This window comes from Dermacentor albipictus, chromosome 1 (genome assembly GCF_038994185.2).
Source record: "Dermacentor albipictus isolate Rhodes 1998 colony chromosome 1, USDA_Dalb.pri_finalv2, whole genome shotgun sequence".
In the NCBI taxonomy this organism is placed as follows: domain Eukaryota; kingdom Metazoa; phylum Arthropoda; class Arachnida; order Ixodida; family Ixodidae; genus Dermacentor; species Dermacentor albipictus.
This window is the reverse complement of record NC_091821.1, coordinates 357,211,310-357,227,528: the sequence shown is the minus strand read 5'-3', so window position 1 is coordinate 357,227,528 and position 16,219 is coordinate 357,211,310. Positions and strand designations below refer to the sequence as shown.

Below are 16,219 nucleotides of genomic sequence, written 5' to 3'. Positions count from 1 at the left end.
TAGAATTCCCTGTAAAACGATCTTATGACCAGAACATTGAGGCGGGGGTATACATATCCTTAATTTCGTATCCACATATCCTGAATTTGGTAGCCAAGCGAGGGGTTGTCAACATAAAAATAGCATTCCATTTTTAATATTTCTTTTAGGATCTGCACCTTTAAACGACACCCGCTAATCTTTTTCACAAAAAATTGGATCCAGTAGAAGACCACTGGAGTGGAAAGATCGCTTAAAGCCCATTCAGGCACAAAGTCAGTTCATATACATTAGTGCAACGCGCTCAATTTTAAAGTCGCATAACAAAGCAAAACGTCAATAACCTTAATGTCAAGTAACACAACTACACTATCGACAGCGCGCAAGAAATGTAGCATAATAAACGCTGAAATGTAAAATTCAGAAGTACATTAAATAAAGTGAACAAAATAAAGCCAATATTAATGTCACAGAAAAGCACATGAAGACAGCCACACGATATAACAATGCCAGATCAAGTAAATAACACACAGCGGGCTTACGATACGCAGACATTGGAAATTCTACTAAATATTCGCCTAGAATATCGCTCGCTCCCATGATCTCTGGAGGTCCATTAGTGTTCGCCTTTGTACTGAACATCTTGGTCATGTGCTAAGGACCTTCTGGAGGCTTTAGGGCCTGTGGCCCATTATATCATATATTAAACATCGTATTTCATTGAGTGTCCGGGAGTCGAGTCTACCGCGCGGCCACAAGTGCATTGCGAACTATCAGCGCTGAAATGTTCTGCAGAAGGTGTTTTACGAACGCGATACCATGCCGGAAACAGTGGACCAGCGTTTCAAAGGATGTTATTGTATCCAATGTTCGCAATATTTTGACTTAAAGTGAGCGGCTCACGTGATATAATTCGGACAATTTGGCATCTTTATCAAATCGTGTCACTCTGCAACCACGGGCTGAAATCTCTCTTGATATATGCCGTCATTCGCCGTGTGATACAGGTGGTTCAGTTGTTACGCTGTTCCCATGTCCTTATCATGTTTCATCGTCAACTGTGACACTCGAAATGATACGGCAATTGCCAGGTGTTCACTGGAACATTATCTTCCGGTTCTGATCACTTGCTTTTGTGAGTTACTTGAAAATTTTGTCAATTATATGGCGGGTTTGGTGAATTGCCATTGTCATTATGGAGGGAGAATAATGTTGCCTGATTATCACACAGGATGACCAATTTTGCCCCTCCTTTTACAGAATTTATCTGCTGTACCACAGATAATATTGCAAAAAGTTCTGCTACAGTAATAATGTTGCGTGAGCAAGCTTAAATGTTTGTATTTTCTTCCGTATAGAAATTTCACGAATGCAGGCGTAGAAGAATTAGCTTAATTGACACGAACCATCTTTGTCTCCGTTAACGTAACGCGAGTATCTGTATTATATCAGGTATAACGCCAGTTATGTTGCCGAAATAAGCGTGTCTCTTCCGCAAGATATTCCTTGAACTTGAAGCCTTATTTTCGGGTCTGCGAATCGCCATGGAGAGTGAGAGACATCTGCGCTCCAATAATATTCGTATTATGGTAGTGCATCTCTGTTCCCCTGAATCACCATATCAATGCAAGTCCCGAATCTCTCAATAAATGTAATAGCTAGCAGGTGTCTTTTATGTTGTGCCAAAAGCGAAAGCAGTGTCAAAGTTCACTTCTTCAAGTGCTGTCCGGATTTAAATAGAGTGTTCAGTGTAGTATAACACTAAGATATCTGCGCTGTTTTGCTGTGCCCAATAGGTCGTGCCTCCAGAGACAGTTGAAAGTCCCTTAGATGTCGTCGGCTTAAAGGCACTGCACCTTTCTTAGTATGGAAGAGTAAGTTGCTATTTCTTTTAAGACTCTTTTCACGATGCTTAGGCCTTCCTATGACGTTGACTGAGCAAAGCTGGCGCGCCGAACCAGGGGCCCAAGCGCAAACATCATCAGCATATAACGAAAACTGTGACCCAGCTAGTTGTCTTCTCGATAGGTCCGCCATGACACACAAAGAAACGGACTGTCCTTTGGAGCACTGGCGAATCCAGAGGGATTTTGGAGTTCGGCACTGGCAGATCTAGAAGAATTATTGGGAACCCACCATATTGTGTATTCAGAGCAAGCCTATAACGCAACCTTTATTTTTCTTTCTTTCTTTCTTTCTTTCTTTCTTTCTTTCTTTCTTTCTTTCTTTCTTTCTTTCTTTCTTTCTTTCTTTCTTTCTTTCTTTCCTTTTCTTTTCTTTTCTTTTCTTTTCTTTTTTGCGCCGCAAATGCAATTAGTTGTGGAGCAGTGGTAGCGCACCTGCTTCACATGCGTGGGGCTCTTGGTTCTAACCCAGTTAAACTCGGGAATTTTCTTCCATTATTTTCGTTTGCAAGGCTACGTGCGTGTGGGGTAAGGAGCCTTGATGTTACAGGGATATCCCCGGTACCTAACTTAAATATACTTAGTGCATTAAAAAAAGTAAGTGCATGTTGTCTCCTGTTTTCTAAATTTCCACGTACCATCTTCTCGCAGAGGTCTTGCAAACTTCTCTGTATCATTCCAATTTTATTATGTGTACTTTGTAAATCGACGATGAACTATTGGCCCTGTGAACTTGGAGAAAAGCGACAGCATGTACAGTTACTGCAGCACTCGCAAGGTAAAAAAAAAGTAAACTGAATGTACATTTTAAACGTTTGTAAAAAAACTTGTCGGATAATACATCAGTTTTTTGGGGTCCAGACATCTATTTTTTATATAAAATAAAAGAAAGAAATGTGACTCGCAGTGACACCATCTGCGTTGCCGTGATCTTCTCCGAACCAGGAGTCAGTAATGCACCTGTGCTTGCTTGATACCTTCGTATTTTATTGTTGATCACCCCAAAATCTCGCGCTATTGTGTTTGAGTTTCCAGTTTTATTTTAACTTAATTGCGTTCACAAAACAAGGTTACCAAATGGGGATTGTGCGAGCTCCACTATACGCTGCTTGTACGAACGCTCTAAATATATGAGCCATCACAGACCAGTGAAAGGAAGGGAGCTGCGATAGTAAGGGTTGTGTATTGCTGACTAAAACACGTTGTCGGGCTAGTTGGTTAGAATCCATGGTAGAGTGTATGAGCGCGACTGAACGAGGACGTAGAAAGAAACAGATGCACAGACACAGCGCAATATTGTTGACACGGTTTTGCGCTAGATCGAATAAGCGGCAGCGAAGTCTCTTCCCGCAAGACTGCAGGCTTTAGGCCAACCTGCAAGGTTTCCAAGCATGCGTGCCCCTACCAGGTTTACACAGCAAATGAAAATCAATAGTTTTGTTATTCGCAGGCAAAATTTCTGACATCGATGGCGTTTATGTTTCCGCGCTTAGTGACGTTTTGGTGCTGGAACACGCGAAGAAACGCATGCGCCGTTGCGATGCGAAACGAGAGAAACTATACTGCCACGTACTTCCGCTAAACATTAAAAAATAAAAAGTCATGACGATGTTGTGTTTCATACAGACGATGGGGACTGGACAGCGATAGCATTACCAATTCATACTTATCACTCCAGCAATTGAAGTTTATTCGAGAGAGCGCCGTCATCTCGCCCTTCTCGGTTATATCCAACATCGTTGTCTGTAGTCGATGATGTGCGTAAGTATGAATGTGTTTTTCTCACTTGCATCTTTCAGAAGCACTGCCACCTGGCCCTCTCGCCGCATTGCTTCAGATAACATACATGCAACCGAAAACATACAGAGCAGCGCCGAAAGAGCAGCTACCGAAAATCCGGCTTTGTCCAGATCTTCATCAGAAAAAGAGAGAGAGAGAGAGACACGAGAAGCGCTGTATTGAAGCACTATTATAGTGCCGACAAAAAAATGGAGAAAGGAAAAGACGTGAAGGCTGACTAGACGGAATGTCTGGTTGGCCAAACTTTAATAAAAAAATATTAAGAGGGGGCGGGGATGAGGTTAAATAACGAGAAAGGAAAAAAGAATAAATACAAAACGCGCATGGAACTCACTCAAGAGGTGTCCAGCAACACGAGCTTCATCGGCAATGTCCGGCGATCCTGCGTAAACTTTGGTGGAGCTCCATCTTGAAAGCTGAGTGATCAACTGGACTTCATTCCATACTTCAGCCGTACTTGATTCTCTTCATCAAAAAAAAAAGAAAGAAAAGGAGCTCTCAGCAAAATACTGGTGGAAAAAAGTGACGTAACCAAACACAGAAAAGACAGTAATATTGCTCAATGGTGACCTATGATATCCCCTTCTTCGGGAATATCCGGCACCCTCTTGGCGAACTTGTTTGTGGAGCCAAGCCCAGTGTACAGAGTGGCATGGACAGTGCCGATTGCAACGATGGCACCAATGGACCACAGGAAGGCGGACCAGATGTCTGCGGCGTGGAGAAGAGGCACCGCCACGAATGTGGCCGCGATCAGCCTGTGGTTCTTGCTGAGCACCAGCTTCGTCCCCCACACGGCCGCAGACTCGTCATCCTGATGTAGCTTGAGCGCGGCGCACACTGTAGCCACCACCGCGACGCTTACCACGAGTTCCACGCTGGACATGATGTAGCCCACCAGGATGGCGACGAAGAGAACACCGTAGTTACTCTGGAAGCGTCCCACGTTCGATTGGATCCGGTCGGCAACCTCCTGGGCCGACTTCGGAACCGAAAATTTTGCGGTGTCCGCGAAATCCTTCCACGGCTGTGCGTGGTTGATCTGGTCGCTCGACCAGGATACGACGGCGCGCCGAAGGTCAAAGTCCTCTGTCTTGGGAGACGAGGAGAGGCGTTTCTGAGGCAGCGGAAGTGTTCGCGCTCGGGACGTGGCTGGAGCATCACCCGAAAAATTCGGGCTAGAATTCAAGCACTCCCCGATGTCGCCCTCTTCACCGTTCATGGCTTCGAACTCCGTGATCAGCCGCTGCGCTGGCAGATGGTGGCTGGATGGAAGCGGTAGCTGTACACTGCTGTCCTCCTTAAAGGGCTGGGTAGACGCCGACTTGGCACTAGGTCACCTTAGAACTGTCGCGAATCCCGGCGAGCCAACGCCAACGAACCCGTTCTAAATTCACGAGCTCTCTGATTGATGATGATGATGATGATGATGATGATGATGATGATGATGATGGCCTCATGTTATGGCTCATGCCCACACTGGGGTATTGGCCAAGAATTTCGTGCTGAATCGTTCACCTATTCTTTTTGTAGAGCCACTTATTCGATTATAAAAAACATATATAACGAAAGAGAGATGATCGTTCTTCTTCGTTGTCATCGGCGTGTGCCGCGAGGTGCATTTAATGCCACCTTTCTTTTTCGCGCCTCCTGGTTATGCTGTCAAATGTCCCGAGTGTCCTTGTTCGCTGCGTTTTGTTTCACGTTGATTATATACTGTCTCGTTTTTTTTTTATTTCTATTGCACGCATTTTCATATCTCATTATTTCATTTGACCATAGAAAAATATGAACTTCAGCCTCGGCACGCACTCTCTCTCTCTGTGACGCAGGTGATGACGACGACGATGGTAGATGTTACTTCACAACTCGAACAACTAGAAAAGAAATAAGGAAGAAATAGAACAAGTGCTCCTCATTAGGTGTATAATAACCGCTATCTCTGAGTTCCCATGTTCAGCTGCTCGTGTGGCGTAAACCTCAAAGAAAGTTATTTAATGATTCGACATTGCTTTTCATGTTGTTACAAGTGGTACAACCACCTTATCAAACATTTACTACTCATTTTCCAGTACTTATCAACGCTTAAGGGGTGGACAGCTACTGATTTAATTTAAACTCACGTGTGAATGTGCGTAACGAATGTAGGAAAGTAAAGTAGGCTATTCAAAAAGTCAGTAGACGGACAACACTTCTAAGACGCTTGGCGAGGGCCGAGTGAAGGTGATTCTAAAAACCACGCACATATTGTCAAGGCAAAAGAAACAATATATCACAATCTCTGTGATGTCAGTGTGATCTAATTTTTTTTAATGCTATTTTCGGCAAAATCTAACTATTACATAACTGGCCGGAAAATACTGCTGCCAAGCAAAAAAATAATTATATTCTAGGATCTTAAGCGGCAAACGATATAACTTTGAGGCACACTTTGTTGGGAAATTCCGGATTATTTGGCCACCTGGGGCTCTTTAAGTGCACCTAAATCTACGAGCGTTTTTTTTTTTTTTTTTGCCCTACGCCTCCATCGCAATGCTGCCGCCGCAGCCGGGCATGAACTCGCCACCTCGAGCTGCGCAGCGTAACTCCATAGCCACTCAACTACCGCGGCAGATTGCTGCGAAGCAGTGAGGTCTGACGGCGCATTTATTTGCAGGATGTAGAAAGCTGTACCTAATTAGGCATTCAGAAAACGATATGCGCTTTCAGCTGTGGCTTAAAATAAGTAAACGTATACCGCAGAAAAAAAGAAGTGAATAAAGTTAACGTAGCCCTGCACGTATATACAATTTACGAATAATTTTAGAGAGAAAGGTCCGAGACTTCCGCGAGGATGCTTGTCAGCTCCAAGGCAAAGACAGTGTCAGCACACTGCGGTAGATGGCGCCAGTTGAAAGAAGCAACGAATGCCTAAATGAGCGTCGCCTTCTAAATGAAATAAGAGAGAATAAACTTTAAAAATATATAGTTAGTACACCTGCTAAGCTATCATACTGTCACACTTTCGTCGCCGCCTCCTTTCACCATTTCGAAACCACTGGCACGCTTTTTTTTTTAATTTCTACTTTGACATCAATGGCCGCGTGACACATTCCTCACCGGCAGGCGGCGATTTGTCTCCGGAGTCCGGCCAGGGCATTGTTCGCCTGTTCGCATAAATAAAAGAGCGCCAGTCAGGGGCCAATCGGGAACAGGAATGTGTTCGATTTCCCTGGTATGCCCACTTCAGCTCACGCCTTTGCTTACGCACCGTTCTCTACCCCACGAGCACACCCAACGTACCCGACGACCGGGCCTCCAGAACCATACTGTGTCATGAACTGCGGGTTTCGTAGCTTCTAGTTTCCAAAGAATACATGGATGACATACGCGCCCACTCCGCGTCACACCTTGTCGCAAATGGCCAAATTTTCGGGCTGACCTGAAAAATCCCTCCACTGGAAAGCCGGAATCAATGGAGATGGAATGCGTGCCTTTGTTCTTGTTTCCCTCCTGCGGCAACAAAGCCACATTTGCCTCAGCCAGCAGGTTTGGCAACTGAAAACCCGTTACATGTACCACCATTAAGCGTTTTCTTAAACTGAGTCAGGCTAAAATGTTACGCGTGCCAGGTAGTTTCGCAATAACAGAGTTACGTAACGGCACGAGTAACCTAGCGCCGCGAGAGCCACAGTTCGCCCAGCAATTTGCGCGCCGTGGCAGTCGAAAAGGCACTTGCTTAAGCCTATTATTCGGGTCGTAATTAATGGTCCTAAGACTGGCTTCCCTACGTGTAGCGTTCAGTAGAAAAAAAAATGTGACGTAGATTAAGCCTATTTGTCGCTCGAACATGAAGTTCGCCGGACTGCCGCAAAAAGAAGTGGGCGAAGTAGTTCACGCAGCGACGCTCGTAATGAGCCACGATTGAAGGAAGAGAAACAAATGCCGCGGTGGTCCTGAGGAATTGATTCGATGGTGACAAGAACTTTTGTTCCACGGCACAATAAACAAAGGGGTAGGAGGTCACAACAGCAATACGTGACTATAAATGAGCTGGTTGGCACATGTTTTGGACGCAAAACAGAAGCAGGCAGCTCGCCCGCGAGCCTAGCAACATAACAGCTTCACGAGCCCCGTTTCTCCGAAAATCCAGGCAACAGGACGGCAACACGCCTATGATACAACATGTGGGATAACATAATACAGGCAAATTGAATTCCAACTTCAAAATTTCAAGACAAAAGTCAGACAAAAGGAGAACATCACGAGTAAATTATTTCTCAATGCATGGCATAAATTTTGATGCGCTAGTTTATATCTGTTATGAGTAGTTGGAAGACAGTAAGCTAATGTTAGAAATCCGTAGTTGCTATGTGGCCGTAGAGTATATCATTATTCAGTGCGTCTCTTTAGGCGAGATGTAGTATTTTGGCTTTAAAATAGCAACACTTTGTCGAAATGTACTTTCTTTACCTACTTCATTGAAAAATATATTAACAGTTGATATTCATATATGCTGCTGACTCGTAAAACTTGTACTTTGCAAACAAATGAGATGCGTGCGTGTTAGGTGAGCGACCAGAAATTGAGCGCAGCACATCTTTTTTTCTTTTTTGTAAAACTACCTAATTACTCTTTGATGCTTCACTGCCATTGCACCAAACAAGGTTGCAGTAACACAGGTGAGGTGCAAGGAGGTTATTGTGCAAGAGCAGTTCTCCCGGTGCTTGCCATAATGAACTTGCATTTCGTTAATATACGCAAAGCTTGAGATAGCTTTATTCGCAAATACTATTTATGGTGGTCCCAAAGCACAAATTCACGAAACACAAACCCCAAAGTCTTTGCTGTAGAAGAAAACCCAATTTCACTTTCACTTAAGCTGAGAGAATAATCCATATTTCGCGATGTGGACTTTGCGCAGATAATAACAGTTTGTGTTTTAGGGCAGTACCACCACTGATAATTTTTTAGTGAAAACCCAATTTTGCCTAATACGTCATCAGTCGACTTAACGAGCGTGTCAAGGTTCTATCATGTAAAAAAATGAGATAATATCATCCTTGTAGATTATATACTACATTGAGTCATCATTTCTTGCAATGTATATAATTATTTATTAATAATCAATAAACAGTACCGGTCCTAATATAGGACCTTGCGAAACAGCATGTTTCTTGATTTTGCATGAGGATCACATTTCATTTGCTGATAGACAAGGCTTCCGATTTGATAAGTAGCTTCTACTTAAGTCTTTTCTGCACTTTTTCTGTACAGTACTTTTTCAGAATTGTAACAGGCCAGTTGACAATAATAACTGACTTGAAAAGGCGTTTTCGTGGCTATAATTTTGTTGTGTCTGAGCACGTTATTATGAAATTTAGATCTCTCCGCATATCTTCTTCTCTTGATTTTTTGGTCGCATAAGTGCATACCGTGGTGTTCTAGCGTTGCAATACTTTTATAACCGTTATCTAACAAACCAACAAAGCGTACGTAGAAAAAACTTCAGTGGGCATAGCGGAATGCATACGAGATTTACAAGTCACAATGCAATAAGCTGCCGAGATTTACACGTACTCTACACGACACTTCGCGTTTTTTTTTTCCGCAGCATTGCAAATAACGACCACGAACGGCCCAGTGCAAGACAACAAACGACAATGAACAACAATGTTCGCAACGACATCACTGGCATGCAATGAAAGAGTGACGGGTGCGCGTTTTTCTTACACGGACCATCTGAAGGTCACCGCGAAAAAACAAAACTGTAGTCAAAACACATGAAAAATAAAAGCGCAAAGATCACATAACTCAATGCCTCGCAGAAAGAAAAAAGATCAATACAGGAAGAAATATCATAAAGAGAAGCGGATAACGGCTGCTCGGTGGAAGCGTGACACAACCGAGCAAGAAACTCAGGCGCAGGAGCAAATTCCCGGCTCTGAAGGCGAAATACATGGGATCTTTTCGGGGCGTGGAACAAAAAATAAAAGAGCACGAAGTTGCAGGTTTGTAAACACCTGGCCCTTTCCCGGCTGGTGTTATTTCTTGCCCCGACGTTGTTTGTTCCCGCGTCGCCAGAGACTTCGAGGCAGAGGCAGGCTGCAGGACCTCAGAATAAAGCACGCAGCGTCCACAAACACGAATCGTCGTAACGGCTAGCCGGCCGGAGATGCCTGCCTGCCACCGCTTGCATATTTTAGGGGCATTCTGGAGAAAGCGGACGTGGTGGTTGTACCTTCGAAGGACGCTGAATGGGAATAAAGTGCATAGCCCCAGGAATCAAAATGGATCGCTCACCAGGCGGTGCACTGACGCTTGGCGAAAAAAAACGGGACTAACGCGACCGCAAGCGGAACTAACCGCGCTTTATTTGTCCGAGAAAGAGCGAGAGCCACGTGCGTCTGTAATTTTTTATTTTCGTATGTTCCGTACGAAGAGCAACGAAATTCTGTTTTGGACCGCCCAACCGTTGTATATACGAGAGGTGGCCAAAAACAGCTACAGAGAGTGCGCATAATCTACCACATTCTCCTCCACCTTTTTTTTTTTTTTTTTTTACAGCGGAGCTGTTATACGCTAGATTCTGGCGGTTTGTGTGCGTAGTGAAAAAAGATGGTGGCCACCCTGAAGCTAAAAGAGCTAAATCATAAAGCAAAAGCGTGTCGCCGGGTTTGCCCCGACTGCGTTTAATCGCGAGAAGTGTCGGAACGTATTGTAATAAAAAAATATCATAATTTATCGTAATACCAAACACGGAATAGACACTGTTTAGTAGGAATTGCGTCTTGATGTGATAGGGGCTCTACCGGAAAACCACGTAACCTTACCTCAGTTCCCTTCCACCCGTACAGTGGGTAGGCCGTGTGCGGTGAGCACTGTGAAAGAACAGCGCGCCTGCGAAGAACACCGTCGTGTGAACAGAAGCGGGAATGTAAGTGGCGACGGCGGGTGGCATCTAATACGGACGACGATCGTGCTGCAAACGCCAAGCGTACGCACCTCAGGTTGGATGACCCCTATCGACTCCACTTCCATGTTATTTCGGGTGATTTCAACATAGACGTGTCTTGGTCAGACGGAAAGTGGTTCGTGGCCGTTTCTCTCAGAAAGGTTCGTCATTCAATGTTACACAAACATCAGTGTGCCCACGACGCGTCATCGGTCGTGTATAGACCTCACATTTTCTAGGAACCTTTACAGTGTCGCCACAGAGCCGCTGGCCGTATATCATAGCGATCATTAAGTGATAGTCACCTTGGTGACCAAATAATAAATCCAAAAGAACAAACAAAATGCGGTTAAAAACTAAAGAAAGCATTGAGTATGCAAGTTAATAAAACAACAAGAAATCGTGAGAAAACGAAGTTTATTGTGGCATGTGTCTTATTTTCAATAAACGAATTTATTATCCCCATATTTATCACCATGTATACAGCTCCGCTGGTCATCCACCTTCACAGAGTGGAAGGGCTCTGAATTTCTTTCCTTTCTTTTTTACCTCTCGTCTACAATGCACGCAACACCCGTCCTCACGCAAAAATGTGCGTCAAGAATGAAGTACTTCCTTTGAACATGCCACGTGTGTGATCATTGCACATGCTGTCGGCATTAAACTGCCTCGAGCATAAAACAACGACTGAAAATAGCTAAACACGAAGCTCTTGAAACAAAACCGCCAATGAAAGCACGTCGATTTCTTGAACTGCTGGAAACAATAAGCCATCGTAATAGGCTTTCTCGAATAAGCTGTGCAGTTTCTCTGAGTTCATTGTACGTGCTTTTCTGAGTGATCGTCGGCTTTACACCGCCACCTGACAATGCAAACATAATTAGCAGAATTAGAGTAGAAATATTTAGCTACATTTTAAATAAATGTTTCTTAGCCGAAGCTGCCTTCGTTCCCCGTAAGCCTGAGTAATTTATTTTTCTAACAGCATATGTTCTCGTTTTACTCGTCAGTGGGTTGAAGTTAAAGAAAGTGACGGAGTTTGAAGAGATAACGGGCCGCGCCAAGGTTTGCTTACAACCCGGCGGACGCAATACGAACTAATCCTTTTATAAGCAAGCACAAAAGACATCAAAACGCGTATCAAGTCAAGGTGCTTATTATTTCCTTACGCAATGAATTAACACTCAGGAGCCAAGCTTATATTCATATGCTACAGTGCCTTGGTCCAATAAAGCATTAAATCAAGCAAATGCGCAGGAAGTCGTCGCTCCAGCAGAGCCGTGTACAAGAACAAAAATGCTTCGTGCTGAGTGCAGCGTTGTGCTTAGTGCAGTATCTCTCGAGGTTTGCGAATTGCAACACACTGTGACTACAAGTATACTCCATTTAAAATTCCAAAAGGTATTCTCGGTCCTCAACGGCAACGCTGTGTAAGAACGCTCAGTAGCCTAGTTAATAGCGCCTCTTGAGGTATTTTACCCAAGGGCGTCGGTGCAAATATCGATTGCGTTATATGCTAGCTTCCGCCAGCGTCGTGACCCTAATGTATCGCGACTTTAATGCAGTGCGTCGTGACCCTATAGCGGGTGGTAACGATGCCACATTTCTGGGTTAAATACGGCCAAGATTGGCGAACACACTGAATACAGGGGTGATTACGGGTCCGAAAACAAGCTCGCGAAAGGGCTAATACATGTCGCCGCCGTCGACGTCCTGTCGTCATAGATATCGATGTCCTCCCCGAAGAAGCTACTAGCTCCGCTGTTCATCAATATTCAATCTGCGACGCGGCAGCGCGCGTTCTACGGGTGGCGGCAGCTTCAGCGTGGTTAAGGGCAGGCTAGACCATGAAGAAGCACGCTGAGCCTCAATCTGTGATCCGCCGGCCGATACCGGCCTTCAAATAATCCGCTGGCTCCCCGACCGAGATTACTATACGTAGAACGTTGTCTCGCCTGTTCGTTCCACCATGCCGACGTACGGGCAAGGGAAAGCAAATGCGTTGCAAGGCCTAGTCTTATCCATACGCCTAGTTTTATCCAACATATTATCAATGGTAGTTATTGTACGTACACAGAATGTCACTGTGCCTACGCTCTCAGAGACGCAGTCGAGCAGGCCATTGTTTGAGGAAATGAAACTGATGTCGTGTCGTCATAGAGCTGAAGGCAGTTTCTTGGTATATAGTCGAGCTCAATGCCATCGCGAATGCATTAGATCTCGCCTGTACAAAAGCATGTTTTCATCATCGGGCCAACAATAGCACCTGGCAGCGGTATAGGTATATAAGCCTGCGACTGGACACTGGAGAACGCCTTGGAGGGCCAGCTGCCGCAGCCCTAAGATATTATACACGCACGGAGCGTGCCAGCATAAAAGTTGACTCTCCAAGCAGGGCACGGTACTACCACGCTTGACGGTAGACAAGGTCATGCAGTGAGACCTACCTAAATTTCCTATACTCGCTTCCCCCCCCTTCTTTTTTTTCTTTGTTTTGCATTATAACGTATGCTTCATAACTGGATGGCCTTAGGCTCAATAACAAGAAATAATGACAGAAGTTTGGACATAATCGCAAGGTTCATTTGCCTCTTTGTCCTTACCTATGGAGTAGTAGGATGCCTGTTCGTATTAGGTATAGACGACCCCTTTCTTCTGATGCCAATGAAGCAGCGTTCAATCGCAGGACAAAAAAATTGTCCGATGATTTCGATACTCCGTAATGCGAAATTAGAGTGCAGCTTGATAAGTGTTTTCATTTCGCGACACATTGAGGCTAGAAACTTGAGACTGCTTGAGACCGAAATCACAGCAGCGACTGGTCCTGGGCCAGTGCCGTCAGCGCCTTCGCACACGGAGGGGCAATATGGGAATGCTGGCATGATGAGTGGCATCGGAGCCAGACGACGACGTACGCGCGAGCAATTTCACGAGCGCGTTACCGCGGTTACGCCGAGGGACGCCGTCGCTCAACCCAGGCTCGTACGCCTAAGAGCTACGATCTAAAAGAAGATAGGAAAGTCCAGCAATGTGCAGTCTATGGGTGGGTGCCTTGACATAAAATCGAACACAAACATATTTTTATATTTTACCAGTTGCTTTCGAACGCGAACACAGCTAATAATCTGTGAACGAATTCAACCATTAACCATTCGAAGCAGCAACAATAACTATAGTGACTAGAATATATATTCTACTTCACTATAGCCATAACCGTACACCCGCGCGTTTTGTGCTCTCCGGTGTCGCTTAAGCTTGTATTAAAAGCACAGTTTTCGTTGCTGTCACCCACAAGAAGAGACGCACGTCGCATTGCAACATACGTTTTATACCACCTATCTCAAATTTTGCCGTTATTTCACTATTTCTCACAGTAAACAAAGTCCACACACTAAAAAGAAAAGAAAAAATGAAACTTTAAAAGTCCTTCCAGAGGTGTCCCGCAATAGTGTCCAGCAGTGTCTGGTGACACTTCCGGGCGGTTCGGTGAAGCTTTATTCTCGAAGAGCCTCGGCGTAGAGCGCAATAAATACAGTGCTCGCCGCATAAATATTCGAGGGCAGATATTAAAACTCTTGACCTCTCTCGCCGCATTTCTTGCTTTTAATCAAACGAAGACCTCTCCGACACACTGTTCTAAAAAAGCCACAAGCTAAATGTTTTTAACTCAAGACAGGAATTTCGCTCAAAGGTGGCCCACGATATCACCTTCTTCGGAAGTATCGGGTAGCTTCCTGGCAAACTTGTTTGTGGAGCCATGCCCAGTGTACAGAGTGGCACGGACAGTGACGATCGCCAAAGAGGAACCGATCGACCACAGGACGGCGGACCAGATCTCTGCAACGTATAGAAGAGGCACCACCACCAGTGTGGCCGCGATCAGCCTGTGGTTCTTGCTGAGCACCAGCTTCGTCCCCCACACGGCCCCAGACTCGACGTCCTGATGCAGCTTGAGCGCGGCGCACACTGCAGCCACCACTGTGACGCTTACCACGTTGGACATGACGTAGCTCGCCAGGATGGCGACGAAGGTAACGCCGTAGTTGCTGCGAAAACCATCCACGTTCGATAGGATCCGGTTGGCGACCTCTTGGGCCGACTTTGGAATCGAAAATTTCGCGGTGTCCGCGAAATGCTTCCACGGCTGTGTGCGCTTGATCTGTTCGCTGAACCAGGACACGACGCCGCGCCGAATGTCAAAGTCATCTTTTTTTGGGATACGAGTAGAGTCACTTCTGGAGGCAACGAAGGTGTTGGCGCTCGGGAGGTGGCTGGAGCATCGCCCAAAGAATTCGGGCTGGAATTCAGGGACTCCCCCATGTCGCCCTGCTCACGGTTCATTGTTTTGAGCTTCGCGGTCGGCTGCTGGGCTGGGAGACGGTGGCTGGATCGAATCGGTAGCTGCACACTGTTGTCCTCCTTGGTCAGCTGGGTAGACGCTGTCGTGGCGCTAGGTCTGCTTAGAACTGTCACGAATCCCGTCGAACCAACGCCAACGAACCGGTTCTAAATTCACGAGCTCTCTTATAGTTTTTCGTTTTCGCCAGCGTTTGGCGCCAGATGCATAGAATGCCACCTTTTTGTTTTTTGCACCTCCTGGCTTGCCGTCAAAAGCCCCGTGTGTATTTGTTCGTTGCGTTTTTTTTTCAGGTTGATTATATTCAATATCACTTTCTTTTATTTCGATTGCATGCATTTCCATATCCAATTCTTTCACTTGACCATAGGAAAATATGCACGCGCTCTCTCTGTGATGCAGGTGACGACGAGAACGATGTTAAGCGTTACGAACTCTCTCATCATAAAGAATATTTGTTCTAGAAGGCCCGTTTCGCCGTATTCGACAGAACGTACCTTTCCTTTCCTTGCCTCCTCTGTGGGACAGTTCGCAGGAATGTCTGCGCAGCTGTTGAGAAATTCATGTATTCATTCAGGATGATTTTCTTGCTAAATTCTGAAAACGTTATGTCACTTTTGTTTTCACCGTATCAGAATATGTATAGTGTTCTTATATATGGCTTATTATCTTCTTAACTCTACGAACCAACTAACTCACCTGTGTTTCTTCGTGTTCCTCATTCTTCGTCTCGTTTTCTTCGCGCTTGTAGAAGTTTTCTTCAAGATCATGATCCAACGAACACGCATCAGAGCCCAACTAATTTCAGACGTAACTTTCGTATCTGCTAAAAACTAACTGCTTGTTGTCGTGGCTTCTGCTATTTGGCTACACTTAAATGTTGCTGCACCTCTAGTATTAAACTCTGGTGACGGTCACCCAGTGAAGCGAAATGGGCGTTACGCAGGCTGAAAACCTCTCGCCTGCCAGGATGGTAATCAGAAATATCTTCCACGTATCGGTAAATTTCAGCCCATCTCGTGTTGGTGGTGACCAATATATTGCTACAACTGAAAACTGAAGGTGCAACAGGCACTTCGCGTACTAATCTGTGTGAACAATAACCAGTAGTTAACTATTCTGGTTGTGCGGTACCAGAATAACTATTGCCACTATCACACGCAAATGTAATGTCGTTTCCATCGAATGATATTAGTGAACTTGATGTCATTTTTCCCTGCTTGCAATCACATGGGGAAAACAAAT

At 45.1% G+C, this 16,219-nt stretch overlaps 2 protein-coding genes and 1 pseudogene across 2 annotated transcripts; all 3 read right to left on the bottom strand.

The window, feature by feature from the left end:
• Positions 1 to 2,475: 2,475 nt before the first annotated feature.
• Positions 2,476 to 2,600, bottom strand: LOC135903461 (U6 spliceosomal RNA; annotated as a pseudogene).
• A 1,642-nt stretch (positions 2,601 to 4,242) lies between these two features.
• LOC135903367 (prenylated Rab acceptor protein 1-like) lies at positions 4,243 to 4,905 on the bottom strand. The gene has a single exon (XM_065433702.1). It carries the CDS (start codon positions 4,903 to 4,905, stop codon positions 4,243 to 4,245), a length of 663 nt encoding a protein of 220 aa, XP_065289774.1.
• A 9,397-nt stretch (positions 4,906 to 14,302) lies between these two features.
• Positions 14,303 to 15,696, bottom strand: LOC135903383 (prenylated Rab acceptor protein 1-like). Its single transcript, XM_065433703.1, has 2 exons — positions 15,674 to 15,696; positions 14,303 to 14,888 (listed from the first exon to the last, which is right to left on the bottom strand). Exons 1-2 carry the CDS (start codon positions 15,694 to 15,696, stop codon positions 14,303 to 14,305), a joined length of 609 nt encoding a protein of 202 aa, XP_065289775.1.
• Between the last annotated feature and the right edge of the window lie 523 nt (positions 15,697 to 16,219).

What these genes read in the sequence shown, in the direction of transcription:
- LOC135903367 (XM_065433702.1), bottom strand. Translation starts at nt 4,905, where the DNA reads ATGAACGGTGAAGAGGGCGACATCGGGGAGTGCTTGAATTCTAGCCCG.
- LOC135903383 (XM_065433703.1), bottom strand. Translation starts at nt 15,696, where the DNA reads ATGAGGAACACGAAGAAACACAG. An exon ending in AGGAACACGAAGAAACACAG is followed by an intron (nt 14,889 to 15,673) that starts GTGAGTTAGTTG and finishes GCGATGCTCCAG; the next exon opens with CCACCTCCCGAGCGCCAACA.